The sequence below is a fragment of the Sapajus apella genome, unplaced genomic scaffold (assembly GCF_009761245.1).
Source record: "Sapajus apella isolate SASKATOON/1434 unplaced genomic scaffold, GSC_monkey_1.0 scaffold45, whole genome shotgun sequence".
In the NCBI taxonomy this organism is placed as follows: Eukaryota; Metazoa; Chordata; class Mammalia; order Primates; family Cebidae; genus Sapajus; species Sapajus apella.
In genome coordinates, this window is record NW_022436985.1 from 12,919,604 (window position 1) to 12,937,437 (window position 17,834).

At 36.7% G+C, this 17,834-nt stretch overlaps 1 protein-coding gene across 10 annotated transcripts in view; it reads left to right on the forward strand.

Annotated features, from left to right (window-relative positions):
• Positions 1-17,834, forward strand: part of WDFY3 (WD repeat and FYVE domain containing 3) — a 296,888-nt gene that overhangs the window by 99,543 nt on the left and 179,511 nt on the right. For all 10 annotated transcript variants that reach the window (XM_032239698.1, XM_032239700.1, XM_032239705.1 and 7 more), the window contains 2 exons: positions 5,335-5,545; positions 14,469-14,592. In XM_032239698.1, the coding sequence (XP_032095589.1) occupies positions 5,366-5,545; positions 14,469-14,592 (304 nt within the window). In that variant the 5' untranslated portion in view covers positions 5,335-5,365. The remainder of the gene's footprint in view (positions 1-5,334; positions 5,546-14,468; positions 14,593-17,834) is intronic.

A 17,834-nucleotide genomic window follows, 5' to 3' on the forward strand; every position in this document is an offset into this window, starting at 1 on the left:
GCTAAACTGACCTAACAAGATACTTGTTGAAGGCAAGCCAGGGTAATCAGACACCCATCACCTGGAGGATAGTGGGAGATATGGCCACCCAATCAGATACTAGTGGTGATCAGATTAGTAGGATGGGGGTTCCGGCTAAACTGAGGTAGCAGGTTTCTTGCTAAAATTGGACAATGCAGAGACAAACACTGAAAGCCAAAAGCCAAGCCTAGTTGAGAAGAGAGTTCAAAAGAGCCTAACTAGAGTTTGGTCAAGGAGAGAATCTTTGTCACTTTTGGCTGTTTGGTATGTATCCTTTTGTTTCCGATAAAATATTAAATAACCATATTGGAATAGCTTGGTTATATATAGTGAGATAATATTTGTCATAATATAATGGTGTGTATTTTTAAAATGAAAGTTGAGGCCAGGTGCAGTGGCTCATGCCTGTAATCCCAGCACTTTGGGAGGCCGAGACAGGTGGATTGCTTCAGCCCAGGAGTCTGAGACCAGCCTGGGAAACATGATGAAACCCCATCTCTACAAAAAATGGAAAAATTAGACAGGCATGGTGGTGCACACCTGTCATCCCAGCTACTAGGGAGGCTGAGGTGGGAGAGTCACTTGAGCCCAGGAGTTCAAGGCTGCAGTGAGCACTGTGATTGCACCACTGCACTCTAGCCTGTGTGTTAGAGCAAGACCCAGTTTCAAAAGAAAAAAAAATTGATGTATTTCAGAAAACTCAAAAAATATTATTTTCACATTCTGATTGTTACCTAATGCTAAATAAATAAACATGTTAACTAGAGTCACAGTTTCCAAGGATTTTATAATTTAAAATTGATACATCAATATAAGTAAGGCTGGTGAAGGCTACTTCACTGGGCTTGGAAGGCCTGGATTCTCATCCAAGTTCTTTTTCACTGTCATACTTTGAGTGAATTCTTATCTTGGGGTCATCTTTTAAAGGCAGGAAGCAATCCCATTTGCAATAGCAATGGAAAGAATTGAAAGACTTGTACACTGAAAATAAAACATTGATGATGGACGTTAAATAAGACATTGATAAATGCAAAGATTTCTTGTGTTCATGAATTGGTAGAGTTAATGTTGTTACAATGTTCATACCACCCAAAGTAATCTGTAGATTAAGCATAATCCTTATAAAAAATTCCAATAGCATTCCTTTTTTTTTTTTTTTTTTTTTTTTTTTGAGATGGAGTCTTGCTCTGTCACCCAGGCTGGAGTGCAGTGGTACCATCTCGTCTCACTGCAACCTCCACCTCCCAGGCTCAAGTGATTCCCCTACCCCAGCCTCCCAAGTAGGTGGGACTACTGGTGTGTACCACCATGTCCGGCTAACTTTTTGTATTTTTAGTAGAGATGGGATTTCACCCTTTTGGCCAAGCTGGTCTTAAACTCCTGTCCTCAGGTGATCTGCCTACCTCGGCCTCCCAAAGTGCTGGGACTATAGGCGTGAGCCACTGCATCCAGCCTCCAATAGCGTTCTTTACAGAAATAGAAAAAAAAAATCTTAAAATCCATGTGGAACCACAAAAGAACCCAAATAGCCATAGCAGTCTTGAACAAGAAGAAATAAACCTGGAACTGTCATATTTCCTGACATCAAAATATATTACAGAGCTACAATAATCTTAATAGTATGAAGATTATTTCCTGACATCAAAATATATTACAGAGCTACAATAATCTTCATATGAAGATTATTGTAGCTCTGTAATATATTTTGATGTCAGGAAATATGATAGTTCCAGGTTTTTTTTCTTCAACACTGCTATGGCTGTGTAGACCAATGAAATGGAATAGAGACATCAGATATAAATCTGTGCATTTGCAGTCAGCTGATCTTCAACAAGGGTGCTCAGAATGTGGAATGGTGAAAGATAGTCTCTGTAATAAGCAGTGTTGGGAAAACTGGATATCCACATGCAGAAGAATAAAATTAGACCTTACACCATATGCAACAACTAACTCAAAATTGACTAAAGACTTAAATATAATACCTGAAACTACTAGGTAAAACCAGTGGGGGAGCCTCATGATACTGGTATATAGGTAATGATTTATGTAAGGGACTCATGCAACTCATAGCAAAACTCAAATAACCTGATTAAAAAGTGAGCAGAGCACCCCACAAATAGATGTTTCTCCAGAAAAGATATACAAATAGCCAATAGACATGTGAAAAGATGCTCAATATTAATTAACATCAGGGAAATGCAGATCAAAACCACAATAATAAGATATCACCTCATACCTATTAGATTGGCTATTATCAGAAAGACAAAAGATAACTGTTGCCCAGAATGTGGAAAAAAAGCAACTCATGTACACCATTGGTGGGAATATCAGTTGGTATAGCTACCTTGGAAAACAGTTTAGAAGTTCCTCAAGAAATTTTAAAATAGCACTATCTTTATGATACAGCAATCTCACTTCTGGATATATTTCCAAAGGAATTGAAATCAGTATCTTGAAGAGATGCCTGCACTCTCATGTTCGTTACAGCACTATTCACAAAAGCCAGGATATGTAAACAATCTCAATGTCCCTTGACAGATGAATGGATAAAGAAAATGAGATATGTATGTGTGCATGTGTAGCACACACAATGGAATATTATTCGGCCTTATAAAAGAAGGAAGTTCTGTCATTTGCAACAACATAGATGAGCCTTGAGAAGATTATACTAATGTGAAAATACTAAATGTGAAATAAACCAGTCATGTAAAGACAAATACTGTATATCACTTACATGTGGAGTATAAAGTAGTCAAACTCAGAAGTAGAGTAGAATGGTGGGTGCCAGGGGCTGGGGAGAGTGGAAAATGGGGAGATATTGTTCAAAGGATGGAAGTTCTGGAGATCTAATGTACAGCAATGTGACATTATTGATAATTGATTGTGTATTGTGTACTTGATAATTTGCTACGAAGGTAGATATTACATCATTTCACCACAGATTTTTTTGAATGATAACTATTTCAGGTGATTAATATATTAATTAATTTGATCGTGCTGATTATTTCACAGTGTGTATGTATATCAGAACATTGTTGTACCTAAAGTGTATGCAATTTTTATTTCTCATTTATACCTCAATAAAACCTGGGGGAAAAAAGAGAGAATTCTCTCTTCACACCATTTTTGTAAGTTTGAATCAGGAGCAGATGAGATGTTCTGTAAGTTCTTTGAAACTCATTGTAAAAACAGAGAATGATTCTTGACCTTTTAAAAAATGATGTAGACCCCTCTGAAAGCTGCGAATCTGTTAGGAAAAAATTTTTTGAAGTGTTGGAGGATCATGAATCTGCTAAGTCCTATCCACGATCTCTAGATTATGAACTCTAGCTACAGAGTAAGGACATGGAGCAGAACTATAAATAATCTAAAGTGTTAGTTAATTTACAGAATGTTTATAGTTCATTTCAAATTTAAGTTTTGCTCAAGGGATTTCTAGGACTGCAGCACATAGTAGTTTATTTGAACATATTTGTTGAGATATTTACATTTGGAGGATATGTTTTTCAAGAATAAGATACATTGGACATCTTTGAACTGGACTAACTTTTGTTATTTTGCAGATTATATGCTCTCCCAGCCCTGTGCCTATGTGTTAATGCTGTTTCCTGCAGTTGGACACTTGAAACAGTGCCAAGTGCTCTCTGCACAGTAGTCATTCAGTGCAAACAAGCCATTGGTAGAGTTCTAGGCAGAATTTGTCTGTCTCCTCCTCACTTGTGATGAGTCACATCATATCCTCCTGTTAGCTACAGTGCCTCAGCATATACCTGTAGTCAAATATGGAATTCACTCAAAATTCGCAAGGGCAAGTGTGTTTGAAATTCTTGTTCTTATAGTCTTAAAAATCAATAGGCAAATGTTTAGTAAATAAAACTCTAACCTTGCTGTAGTCCTTCATTTCTTAAATGGCATACTGGCTTATGTGGTTCTGTAGCAAAATTAAAAATTAATCTCAGGTGATGCCTGCTTTTCTATGGATTAGAAAGCAAATTGTCTTTCATCCAAATTCTGCATACCCAGAATGTCCTCCCAGCCTTCCTGGTTCCTTTTGTAAGATATCCTGTTTTTGTGTCTAGACTTAGCTAATTGCTGGCATCGTTAGTAGTGGTTAAAAAGGGGTAATGATGCTTTCTGAAAGCTTGCTGTTACTGATTCTGTATATACTTTAACTCAATGATTAGTTTGTGTATTTTTTTAACTGCAGCTCTAGCAAGGGATACATTTTGCATTATGATTCAGCACACATTCATCCTCACTTATCTGAAATAAGCTTCATGAAACAAGTTATTTTCATATATCTTCTATTTTTTTCTATTCTATTTCACTTCTTTTAAAAATGCTTATCATTGTCTACTAAATGATTTAACGTGATTTACCAAATTATAATTTTAGAAAGTAGTCTACCATTACATGATCATTTTCACTGTCCTTTTATGACTTATATGATAAATTAGAATATTATTATATTTCATTTGCATATTTTAATTTATAATATACACTATTCTTCAGGTACTCAAGGTATACTTGAATTTTCTAGGGAAAAATTAATTATAAATTAAATAACTAAAATTGAAAAATTTGTGAGGTTTTGGTGTTTTTGGCTGTGTTAGATGTGTTAAGATTAGGGTAAAGTTTGTTTTTTCAGTATTTTTACCTTAACCATTAAGAAGTCTGTTAATAGTAAGTTTTGTGATCCCTTTATGTTTTTATTTTTTTTATTTATTTAAAGACAGGGCCTCAGTTGCCCAGGCCGGAATGCAGTGGCATGATCTTGGCTCACTGCAACTTCAACCTCTCAGGCTCAAGTGATCCTCCCACCTCTGCCTCCTGAGTAGCTGGGACCGTAGGCACACACTACCACACCTGACTAATTTTTGTATTTTTAGTAGAGACGGGATTTTGTCATATTGCCCAGGCTGGTCTCGAACTCCTGAGCTCAAGCCATTCAGCCGCCTCAGCCTCCAAAAGTGCAGGGATTACAGGTGTGCACCACTATGCCCGGCCTCTTTATTTTTGAACTTGATGTGACGAAATTAATTGGAAACATTTGTTACTTGTCTGATTAATGTTTTACATTTTACACAAATTGTGGCAAAGTGAGTAGGAACTTCCAGTACTATGATTCACAATTTGTCCTTCAGGGGGAATTTATCAGAATTTTGCTTCTCTGTCTTTTCTGTTTAAAGAAATAGAATGATATATTTTAGACATAATTTTGTTTTGTAAATTTCTTATAAGCTCTTACATGCATGCTTGACGTAGTCACGATGATGATGTTTCAACTGTTCATGTACTGACATTTTTCTACAGAATTAGAAGTGTGTCTCACCAACCAGCCAAGATGAACATGGTGAAGAGGATCATGGGGCGGCCGAGGCAGGAGGAGTGCAGCCCACAAGACAACGCCTTGGGACTGATGCACCTCCGCCGGCTCTTCACGGAGTTGTGCCATCCTCCCCGGCACATGACTCAGAAGGAACAAGAAGAGAAACTGTATATGATGCTGCCAGTGTTTAACAGGGTAAGTCCAGGTTGCCAGACACACACCTTCCAGGACTGGCTGGCACTACAAGAATCTGAAAGTTACTGGTATGCCATAGATAGAAAAAAATGATAGGATGAGTAAGCTTTTAAGAAGCTTGGTGTTATCATTTCATCTTTTCAATTTGCTGTAAAGCAATGTGATTTGATGGGAAACCTGGTCAGAATAAACTACTGTTAGTGGGACTTCTTTAATTTTTAACAGATAAAGGACAAGCTGTGAGCATTGTCTAAAATGTCCCTGTAATGGGGTTGGGTTTTGGAAGAGGAATAGATTGTAAATTACCAATTGTGTTATTTCTGTTACCTTTTAAAGTGATGGTTTTATTACACCAAATGATACACTTACCCAAACCCTTTGTACGCTTTAAAAAGTCATTACAATTTGCGGTTAAGAGTTAGTGTAAGAGGATAGTTATAGGCTATAGAGAACCCAAATAGAGTTAATGTTTTAATATATTTTGTGAATTACATGTACCAATCTTGTTGGGTATCTTTAAAATAACTTTAGGCTGGACACTGTGGCTCATGCCTGTAATCCTAGCACTTTGGGAGGCCAAGGCAGGCAGATCACCTGAGGTCAGGAGTTTGAGACCAGCCTGGCCAACATGGTGGAACTCCATCTCTACTAAAAATACAAAAATTAGCTGGATGTGCTGGCAGGTGACTATAATCCCAGCTACTTGGAAGGCTGAGGCAGGAGAAACACTTGAACCCGGGAGATGGAGGTTGCAGTGAGCCAAGATCATGCCATTGCACTCCAGCCTGGGTGACAAGAGCAAAACTCTGTCTCAAAAAACAAATAATAATAATAATGATAACGTCTATATATTTATCAAAAGTTCACAAATACATCATTTTAAAAAGTCAAATAATTTCATAGGCTTGTAGTTGCCCTACCACTCTTCACCACTAATTGCTGCTGCCATGAAGCACTTTTAAATAACATACTTTTACTTCTGTTGATTATGAGAATGATAGAGGGAGGAGATGCTAGAGTAGGAATGTGAGAAGAACTGGGGAAAGGTTTAAAATAGCTCTTTTAAAAATGGGAGAGAGAACTATGACAAACTATTGTTTTAAGCCCTATTCATGGAAGTTAATAATTTTTATTGTAGGAAGTTAATTTTTGTTACCCAGAAGTTTTGTTTTTTAATCTTATTTTTGTTTAACTTTAATGTCATGATGTGCTGTTGACTACTGAGTAGTTTGAGGTAATTTCCTTCTCTCTGACTTAGGAATGTTTACAAGGTAATGAGAATGTTTAGAGCAGTTAGTGGAATTGTTCTTGGCTATTAACATAAATTATTAAGTAATAGCCTACATATATATGTATATATCCCATGTATTTCATCAGTTAGGCTTTCACAGTCTGCTAGACTAAAAGAATCTTATGAATATTTGTTGTTTTAAGAAGTAGATATGAGATAATTTAGTAATTATTCTCTATCATTTATAATGTTGGACTTAGTTATCTTGTGTCCTATGTTATTGTCTCATTATTAAATTTTCTCAAAAGTTTTTATTTGGTTGATTCAAAGCACATATGTATGCAATGCCTTAAACCTATATTATAATTAGAATATCACAGTGATTTGAGTATCACAAAGGTTCAGTAACTCTGAAGAAAAGATAGAAAGTTGTATCTGTACCATTGTGACCAATTTGAAAAATGTATTATTTTAAAAATAATTCTTATTCAGTGGATGTAATAATTAATAAACTAAAATTGTCCTTAGATACAATTTTCATTAAATTTAGAAATATATAGCTATATCTGTTTAACATTTGGCCACTTGTGCTTGAGCATTCTCCATTAGTGAGAAGTACCTGTGGTGAGTGGAATAGCTTAGTATGTCGCTAGAGCCAACCAGTTCTTAGCATGATTGCTAAAAAGGAATTGCAGTGTTGATATTTGAGACTTTACTTGATTAGAGCTAAATGGTGAACAAGCTGTAATACTGTTAGACATGGACAGCTATCTACAGCCTAGTTTTTAAAGTATGCTTAATAGTGTTATTTCAGTGCATGATTTTTGCCTTTGAGGGACATGGGCTGGGAAATGACACGTAGAGTCTTTGTTCCGGGCCCCGTCTCATGCTGGTTCTTGAAATGCCTCCTGTTGTCTTCATTACTGTCCTACAAGGAGGCTGCTGTTGTCTCCCCTCTTGCTGATTTGCTTAAACTGAAAGATGATGGTGAAGTCTGAAAATAGCTGAATAATGTTTATTCAGCATTCTTAAAAAGAATTAATCTTTAGTTCCAAGAACAAAAGTTGACAAAAAAAATTTGGTTTAAACTTACTCAAAATGAGTAGCATTTTACTTGTCAGAAAATTCATAGCTGCCACTGTTAATTACTATACTACTTGTTATATTTTGTAGCATATTATAAAATGTAATGTTTACCAATTAGATCTTCTTTAAGAAACGCCCTTATTTTTGTACTTATTTCCAATTTATATTTGAGAAGCATGTAAATGTAATAGTGTCCTTTTTTAATCCCTTACAAATTACCATCACTTTTTAATCTGTTGGCTTAAGAGAGGTCACCCAAACTTAGAACCAAGTGAGAGAGAAATCATAAGGCAGACAGATGAATTATTTTGTTGTAGCTTTATTACTTATTACATAATACCAATAGAATTAATACTGGAGAATGTGACTTGGGTCTGTGCAACAAAGGACTTGCTGAATTCATCACTGAAATAGTCATGTTTACTTACCCAGTCACTGGCAGAACTGAACAGTTGCAAGCCACAGCCAGAGCAGATGAGAATGCATATTCTCATGAGACAGGCAGAGCCCACAAGGAGGGGACAGGACTGAGTTGGGCATTCTCTTCTTCTCAAACTCTCATCTGATGGTCCTTCTTAGAAAACAGAAAGAGCATAAGATAAATGTTTCCCTAAACATTTATATTAATTGTTAAGAAATCTTAACTGACTTACCATATGAAATAATGCAATTTACATCTTCATTGTTAATTTTTCAACATTGTTATTTATAGCAAATTAATTGAGGACTAATAATGGTCAATAGTCTGACTTAATTTTCGATATTATACATATTTAGGAAACAAAAACCTCCATTTTTAAAACGTTTGTAAACATTCCAACATTTATTAGTCATATTTAAAACATTTTTATTGAATAGCACCATTCAGTAACGAGTATATATTGAGCCTTTATAAATGCCATTGGATAGCACCATTAATTTGTTTTCCCTGAGTGACAAAAATATTTGGTTGAAGAGGTGCCAGGAAATCTTCTGAAATCTATTTAGGTGGATATTAAAAATGACTTTTGTGGCTCACGCCTGTAATCCCAGCACTTTGGGAGGCCGAGTCGGGTGGATCAAGAGGTCAAGAGATCGAGACCATCCTGGTCAACATGGTGAAACCCCGTCTCTACTAAAAATACAAAAAATTAACTAGGCATGGTGGCGCGTGCTTGTAATCCCAGCTACTCAGGAGGCTGAGGCAGGAGAATTGCCTGAACCCAGGAGGCGGAGGTTGCGGTGAGCTGAGTCCGCGCCATTGCACTCCAGCCTGGGTAATAAGAGCAAAACTCCATCTCAAAAAAAAAAAAAAGACTTTTAAAAATAAGTTAAACTTTGCTATTTCTCTCTAAAGGTGAACACTATGCAAAGTTACAGTGATAGGGTTCATGCACAGTTTGCGGAAAATGTAGGACTGAGTGATTAAGAGCCTGGCTTGGAATCAAACAGATGTAGTTTTAAATTCTGTCTGTATTTTCTCCTGTTTTAAGTTAACTTCTCTAACTCTTAATTTTCTTATCTGTAAAATGAGGATACTAACAGAACATCTTCTGTAGGATTTTATAAGGCTTAAATGACACCAAGTACTTGAATAGTGCTAAGCAGATTTTATGTTGGTATTATATAGTAATTGTTGTTATTTCTAGTGAATTTGCTAGAAGGCATTTTTGTTCCTTAGTACTACTGTTTTTGTTTTTTTAAATCTGTTACAAATTTCACATATGTATTCTAGAATCAGCCCTTTTGGGTCGAATGTCTTACCACTTCTCTTGCCTAACTTTCTTCCTCTGCAGAACCAGAAATCTTTTGTCATTGTTTGTTTGAGACCCAGTCTGGTTCTGTGCCCAGACTGGAGTATAGCGGGGCGATCTTGGCTGACTACAGCATCCGCCTCCTGGGTGCTGGCAGTTCTCAGGCCTCAGCCTCCCATGTGGCTGGGACTATAGGAATGTGCCACCACACCCAGCGAATTTTTATATTTTTAGTAGACATGGGGTTTCACCATGTTGGCCAGGCTAGTGTCGCCTCCTGACCTCAGGTGACCTACCCGCCTCGGCCTTCCAAAGTACTGGGATTATAGTCGTGAGCCACGATACCTGACCTAGAACCGGAAAAATTTGACAAGGAGTCAGTACTCCCTGAGAGTGAGAAGTAGAATCCACACCTTCTGACTCCCAGCTTCATGCTGCATCCTGTTTGGCAAACATTTATATAAATGATGGAAGCATTGTATATTTTCAAGAAATACCACTACTTATTGAAAGTAGTGAAAATATACCTAATATTTTTAGATTTAATTGTTGAAGTCAATCACAAAAACTACACTCTTTTCTTTGCTACCTTATCCATTCAGTATTATCTACAATGTAAGATTCATGCTTTAGTCCCTGTATCCCTCCAACCTTGTACCATTTTCCTCTTATATAAAATGCCCCAGCTTTATCAGCCTCCTTTCAATTTCTCAACACCCCAAACTCAATCTCACTTTGAGGTCATTGCACAACTCTGTTCTCACTGCTTGCAGCCCTCTTTCCTTGTCTCTTTGAATTGTAACTTTTCCTCATTTGTCAGTGTCATCCTTTGGCACTGGAGTTGCTTCTTCAGAGACCTTTCCTGACAACCTTCTTCCCACCCCAGGCATTCTCTTTCAGCTATCCTGTTTTGCTTTCTTCATAACATAACACTATCTTTAAATAATTTTAATTTTAAAATCAACTCATTTGCCACTGGTCTTCTGTGCTAAAATGTCCTGTGTTTCATGAGCACAGGAAATGTATTTATTTACCTTCATAACCACTACCCTTTGAACATTGCCTGACATATATGGTAGGAAGTCAATAAATATTTGTGAGTGAATAAACCTTATTCAAGAAGCAATGCTTGTTCATTTCAGATTAGCAATTATGACGTAGTCTTTTTTCTATAGTGCTGATTTTGGGTTGGTAAATTCAAGTCAGTTTTATTTATCTTGTGAGAAAATTTCTTTGAGGAAATAAAGCAATAAACATCAGGATTTTTGTAAAAAGTTAGTAGCATTTTCAACAGTCTGTTATTTACTCAGCGTGAAGACTGGTTGAATAATAAATCTTTCTAACTGCTCAAGGAATGAGCTATTGGCTCTGTTCAGTTGTCCTAATAACTCTTGGGAATAACATATCTCCTACTAATTCTTAGGAGCAAAATATACATTGATACATTCTGAGTAATAGGAATATTTGTAGACACTTCCATTAAAAAGCTATGTACTCAACCAGGAGCAGTGACTCATGCCTGCTGTAATCCCAGCACTTTGGGAGGCCGAGATGGGCGGACTACCTGAGGCCAGGAGTTCAAGACCAGCCTGGCCAACATGGTGAAACCGCGTTTCTGCTAAAAATACAAAAAAATTTAGCTGGGCATGGTGGTGGGCATCTGTAATCCATCTACTGAGGAGACTGAGGCAGGAGAATTTCTAGAACCTGGGAGGCCGAAGTTGTAGTGAGCAGAGATCGAGCCATTGCACTCCAGCCTAGGCAACAAGAGTGAAACTCTGTCTCAACAACAACAATAACAAAAAGCTATGTACTCATCTCTGAGCACAGGTGGAGTGGCTATTCAAACATGTGATTATTAGGCTTCTCAATTTTTATCAATCTCTACTTTGTTAAAGAATAGAGGTTTCTGACCAGGTGCAGGGGCTCATGCCTGTATTCCCAGCACTCTGGAAGGCCAGTGTGAGCAGATCACTTTAGCCCAGGAGTAGCCTGAACAACATGGAGAAACCCCCATCTCTACAAAAAAATACAAAAATTAGCCAGGTATGGTGGCAGGCACTTGTAGTCCTAGCTACTGAGGAGGCTGAGGTGGGAGGGCCACCTGAGCTCAGGAGGTCAAGATAGCAGTGAACCGTGATTGTGCCACTGCACTCCTGCCTGAGAGACAGAGTAAGACGCTGTCTCAAAAAAAAAAAAAAAAAAAAAGAAAAAGAATATGGGTTTTATTTAACTGGTAACATAGATTATTTAACAAGTAACAGATCAATTCTAATCGTACAGCATTCCAACATTTATCAAAATCTTAGCAGAAAAAAATACATATTTGCTGAGGAAGTATTGAACAGTACAGTTTGTTTTTTTGATATTATTACAATTACTCATTTGTCAAATTATTGAACACACTAGGTATCTGGATAAAAGGATACCCTTGTAGAACTGATTTATTGTTTTAGTGTTTTCAACTTAATTTGAGGGAAGTTATAAGAAACATGTAAGAAACATATTTTCTATTAGAAGGATATTACATATATCCTTTTATTGGGATCTTTGGAAGGAATTGTTTATATTATGCAGTAATCCCTCCTTATTCATGGTTTTGCTTTTCATGATTTTGCTCATCTGTGGTCTGAAAATACTAAGTGGAAAATTACAGAAACAATTTATAAGTTTGAAATCTCACATCATTCAGCTCCATCCCTTCTGGGACATGAATTATTCCTTTGTCCACTGTATTGGGCCATCAGCCCAATAGTCACTTAGTAGCAGCCTCAGTTATCAGACCCACTGTCCTGGTATCAAACTGCTTGTTTTCAAGAAACCCTATTTTACTTAATAATGACCCCAAAGTGCAAAAGGTAAGCCACTGGCAACTTGGGTATGCCAGAGAGAAGTGCTTCCTTTAAGTGAAAAGGTAGAAGTTCTTGACTTAAAACTGTATGCTGAGGTTTCTGAGATCTACAGTAACAAGGAATCTTGTACTTGTCAAATAGTAAACAGTATATTGTTACCATTGTTCTACTTTATTATTACTGTTGCCAGTCTCTTACTATGCCTAATTTATTAAACTTTACCACAGATATGTATTATAGTAAAAATTATAGTGTTTACGGGGTTTGGTACTATCTGTGGTTTCAGGCATCCACTGGGGTCTTAGAACTTACTTCTCACGGATAGGGGGGACTAGTATAATAAGAGGAATAGAAGCACTTTCTTAAATACTTATTTTTCTTATGCTAAGGACACTGCGAATGATGTGATAGATCAGGTTTTCTCTTCTGTATCTTTGGGCCAAAATTTGTAAACAATACCTGAAAAATATAGAGTTTTTTTTGGTCTTAGATTTTTATTTGGTTTTCTTTTCCAGTCCATCTCCCTAGCTTGGTCTTTTATTTGCTTTTTTGTTTTGTTTTCTTTCTTAGTTTTAGTCTGTGTTCTCATGTTCTCCTTCAGTGCTCCCTGAATGTTCTCTAGAATTTGGTTGTGAGGGCAATCAACATATAAACAAACAACCATATTTAGGGAACACCACTATAAAAGGCAGAGGGCTAGCTTGGGAGAATATGAAGATGAGTAAATTATGTTTTCTCCTATTGTAGTAACATTTGAACGGGTAGTAATAATATAAAATACTGTGTAATGAGTGTTATAAGGGAGAGATAGCCTTACAATATAGAGAATTTCCTCTCAGCTATAAAGAATATTTTTAAAAATAATACTTCAGTATACATCTAGTTATATATTCATTAAAATACCATTTCTTATGATAGTCTGTCCAGGTTTCATTTTCTTAAATTCTCTTTGCTGAACCCATACCCATTTGTTTTTAAAAAATGTTTATTTTAAGCAGGGTGTAGTGGCTCATGCCTGTAATCCCAGAACTTAGGGAGGCAGAGGCAGGAAGATAGCTTGAGCCCAGGAGTTCAAGACCTGTCTGGGCAGTATTGCAAGACCCTGTTCTCAAAAAAAATAATAATAAATAAAATTAAGAATAAGAATTATTTATTCTAAAGTTCATTTATTTAAAAAATTTTATAAAAACAAGTTTATTTCATGACCCTTCCATTTACTTTATTCTAGTCTTTTTCATAACAGCCTTATTTTGAAAATATCTGTGATTAGTATGTAGAAATTCTGAGTACATGGTGAGTTTAGTGAATTCTAAAGTCAGCCAGGGATTTAGCAGTAGAACTGCTTTTCACTATCCAGTGTGCCTGTACTCCATCAAAGATCATTTGTAACTTTTCTCTAAATTCTCAAATTAGCTTTACTCAGAAAAATGTTGGCTGGACGGAATCGCTCACGCCTGTAATCCTAGCGCTTTAGGAGGCCAAGGGAGGTGGATCGCCTGAGGTTAGGAGTTCACGACCAGCCTGGTCAACATGGTGAAACCCCATCTCTACTAAAAATACAAAAATTAGCCAGGTATGGTGGCATGCATCTGTAGTCCCAGCTACTCGGGAGACTGAGGCAGGAGAATAGTTTGAACCCAGGAGGCAGAGGTTGCAGTGAGCCAAGATTGCGCCACTGCAGCACTCCAGCCTGGGCAGCAGAGTGAGACTCTCACAAAAAAAAAAAAAAGAAAAATGTTATATTTTCTAAGGTTTTTAGTGAGATTGATTAAAATTTTATCAATAATATCTTTGTGTCTTAGATTTTAATTATTTCTTCGACAAATTAATATGTATAAGGAAATGTGGCTAGATATGTGATTTATTGAAAGAGTTGTATTTTCAACATATTAAGATCCAAAGTAACTGTGTAGATAGACTTTTCTGGACTTGATTCTCCAGTCATCTGGAAATTAAAAATTCACAGAATAAAAAGAAAAATTTGTCATTGCTTCATTAACAATGTCTTTTCTTATCTACAGGTTTTTGGAAATGCTCCACCAAATACAATGACAGAAAAATTTTCTGATCTTCTGCAGTTCACAACGCAAGTCTCACGACTAATGGTGACAGAAATTCGAAGGAGAGCATCAAACAAATCCACAGGTATTTTTACAGTAGCCAGCAAATACTGACTTGTTTGAATGAACAGACAGCTCTGCAAAAGTCCCATTAAAATTAAATGGAAAACAGACCTTATTCTCAGCACATGCATGCTATCCCCATTCCCATTCTTAGAGTCACATTCTTCTCCTGGTTTCAGCATCTTCAACTCTTGAGTAGTTCTGCTCAAGGCTGTTCTGCCTGGACCACTACCACTTCCACTTTAACCTTTTAAAATAGTCTCTTTTTCCCTTTGAACAAAATATAAATTTCTCAGCATGACATTTATGGCAAAGCTATCATCTGGTCTTTTTTTTTTTAAGCATATTCTAATTCTATTGCTTGTTTTCTTTTCTGTATTTCAACCAAATCCAGCTGTCTGTAGTCCTCAAACATGTCTATACTCTTATTTTAATCATTTACTTAGAATGCTTCACTGAGGAAGGAGACTCTTTCCTCATTTCAATATGTCTAAATGTCAGCATGATTAAGTCATGCTTCCTTGATGAAATGTTTTTTGATTTCTTTAGGCAAAGAAAAATTTTTTCTCTTCTGAACTACTGTTTTTCTTCTCAACCTCCTAGGTGGTCACTGGGCATGCGTCTTGATCTTCCCATTATACCATAAGCTACTTAGGGGTCCCTGTCATCTGTAGTAGTTGCTCTCTAGGCCATGCACAGCTGCCATTTTAACATCTCTATTCACATTTCCAGGGATGCCTTTTCATTTCTTTTGGATGTATTCTGTTTCCTGAATCCTTTAAATTCCTGATTTTGGTAAAGCATCTTTTCCAGCAGCTTCATAAAAAAGGATACAAGGGAATTGTGAGGGTTTTGTTCGTTTTAGACATACCATGAGCTAAACATTTTTTGACTATTGATGTAAAAAATGGGTTTCTTTCTCTTCAGTAACTAAAGTGTGCTACCTTTAGCCTGAAAACCTTTCAGCTGCCAGGACTTAGAACAAATTCCACTACATCATACAGCATGATTACTACAGAAAAGGAAGCTTAATATAAAACCAGGGATCAATAAGAGAAACGAAGACACAGTCCTACCACTCTCCTGATCTCACAGATACTTGTGCTGGGGAGATGTGCTGAATATGCAGCTGTGGTTTACATTTAAATGGAGAGATACTTCCCTCTCCTTCTCTCTATCCCCCGTTGCTCTCCATTCCTAAAAGGCAAGCTGGAGAGTAACCTCGTTAGTGAAGAGACATTTAAACTACCTATGATTTAGGCCATTTGAATACTTGTTATATATTTATAGGAGTTATTTGAGAATGCTAGCAGTGTAATCCAGGAGGCCCTCTTAGCAGAGATTAGAAGCGACTAATTGCCTGGGAAAGTTGACCATGGGTTGAGATGGACAGTGGTGGGTGTCTTAGCACTGTCTTTCCATGCACCCCAGGGTGAGCACTCAGGGTCATTTTGGAAAATCTTGCCGCTTGCATTATTATCAGTCCTCCTTAAGTAAATATCAGGTTCTATGTTGGAAATAATTTTGTCTCAGAATTTTAAAATTTTTCTGTTATAATTTAGGTTCTTACATTGTTACTGAGAAATCGAAAGCTACCTAGATTCTTGATGTTTTTTTTCCTTTGTAACCTATTTTTTTTTTCTAGAAGTTTTTAGGATCTTCTCTTTGTCCCTGCTTTTCTAAAATTTTATAATAAGATGCCTTGTGGTAGACCTGTTTTTATACATGTGCTAGGTACTCATTGGACTCTTTCAGTCTGGTTATTCATACCCTTTAATTTGGGGAAAGTTTCATGAATTGTTTAATAATATCCTCCCCTCTGTTTTCTCCTTCTGGTCAGATGACCCTCTTAGACTGTTCCTCTCATTTTCTTACCCTTCCTCTCATTTTCTATCTTTCTTTTTTGACTACTTGCTAAGAGAACTCAATTTTATCATCCGTCTCTTCTATGGAGGTTTTTCTTTTTTCATTTGTGACATTATATTTTTCTCATTTTAAAAAATATTTTTTATTTCTAAGTGTCTTTTCTTACTGATTTCTATTATTTTTGGGATGCATTCTCTTTCTGAGGTTTCTTTTTCTTTCTTTCAGATTTTTTCTCCTTAAACAATCTGTTTCTTTCAGGTTTAATACAACGGTTGTTTTTTTATCAATTTGTTTTTGTCTTTGCCTTTTATGTTAAAGAATGTCCTTACATGTCTCACCCTTGACCATCTGCTCTTACATAAGAATGGAGCATTAAAAAGCTTTTTAATTGTGTGTGAAGCTTGCATCTGTGGGCTTCAACAGAAGGTGATCTTGCTGGGCTATTTTTTTTGGTGATCTTTTTCCTAAACTAAGCAGTACTCAGAGAATTGTCCAGTCTCTTCTTGGAAAATATATGCATTTTGGAAGCAAAGTAGCGGCAAGATTTGGGGATCCTGAAGGTTTAGTATATAAGCTTTTATTTTACCTTTGTCTGTCCACATGGTGCCTGGTGTCCACCAGTCTATACTCCTTCTCTTATTCTTTTCAGTGAACAAACCAACCTCTGGTCTGGTGCCCACATAGTAGTGGGGACCTTGGGTCTAACTGCTCTTGAACATATTTTCCACCAATCCTTCTCATTATAGTTCCATATTTACTTCAGCTTCCAAAGGTGCCTAGTGCCACCAATTTCTGAGCTTCTCAGGGGTTCTTTGTTAGTTTGGTTGCTTTTCCACTTTTCCTGAATTACTTCAAGATTCTAGGGCTTGCTAAATCAGTAAGTAACCATGAATCTCTCTGCTATTTTAGCATCCAAAATTTCATTGCTTTCATTTATTCTGTTCTTCTTGTTCTGAAGAATTTATACCTTTTAAAAATCCTTTTACAAGCATTTTAGTGGATGTATTCATCCATTTTTCATAGTGCTATAAGGAAATACCCAAGACTAGGATAAAGAAAAGCAGTTTAATTGACTCACAGTTTCATATGGCTGGGGAGGCCTCAGAAAACTTATAAACGTGGCAGAAGACAAAGGGGAAGCAAGCACTTTCTTGACCAGGCAGCAGGAGAGAGAAGAGAGCATTTGAACTGTCAAACACTTATAAAACTATCAGATTTCATGAGTACTCACTCACCATTGTGAGAACAGCATTGGGGAACGCACCCTCATGATCCAGTCACCTCCCTCCAGGTCTCTCCGTGGACGCATGAAGATTACAATTTGAGATGAGATTTGGGTGAGCACACAGAGCCAAACCATATCAGTGGATGTATTAGTCTTCTTAGATTGCTATAACA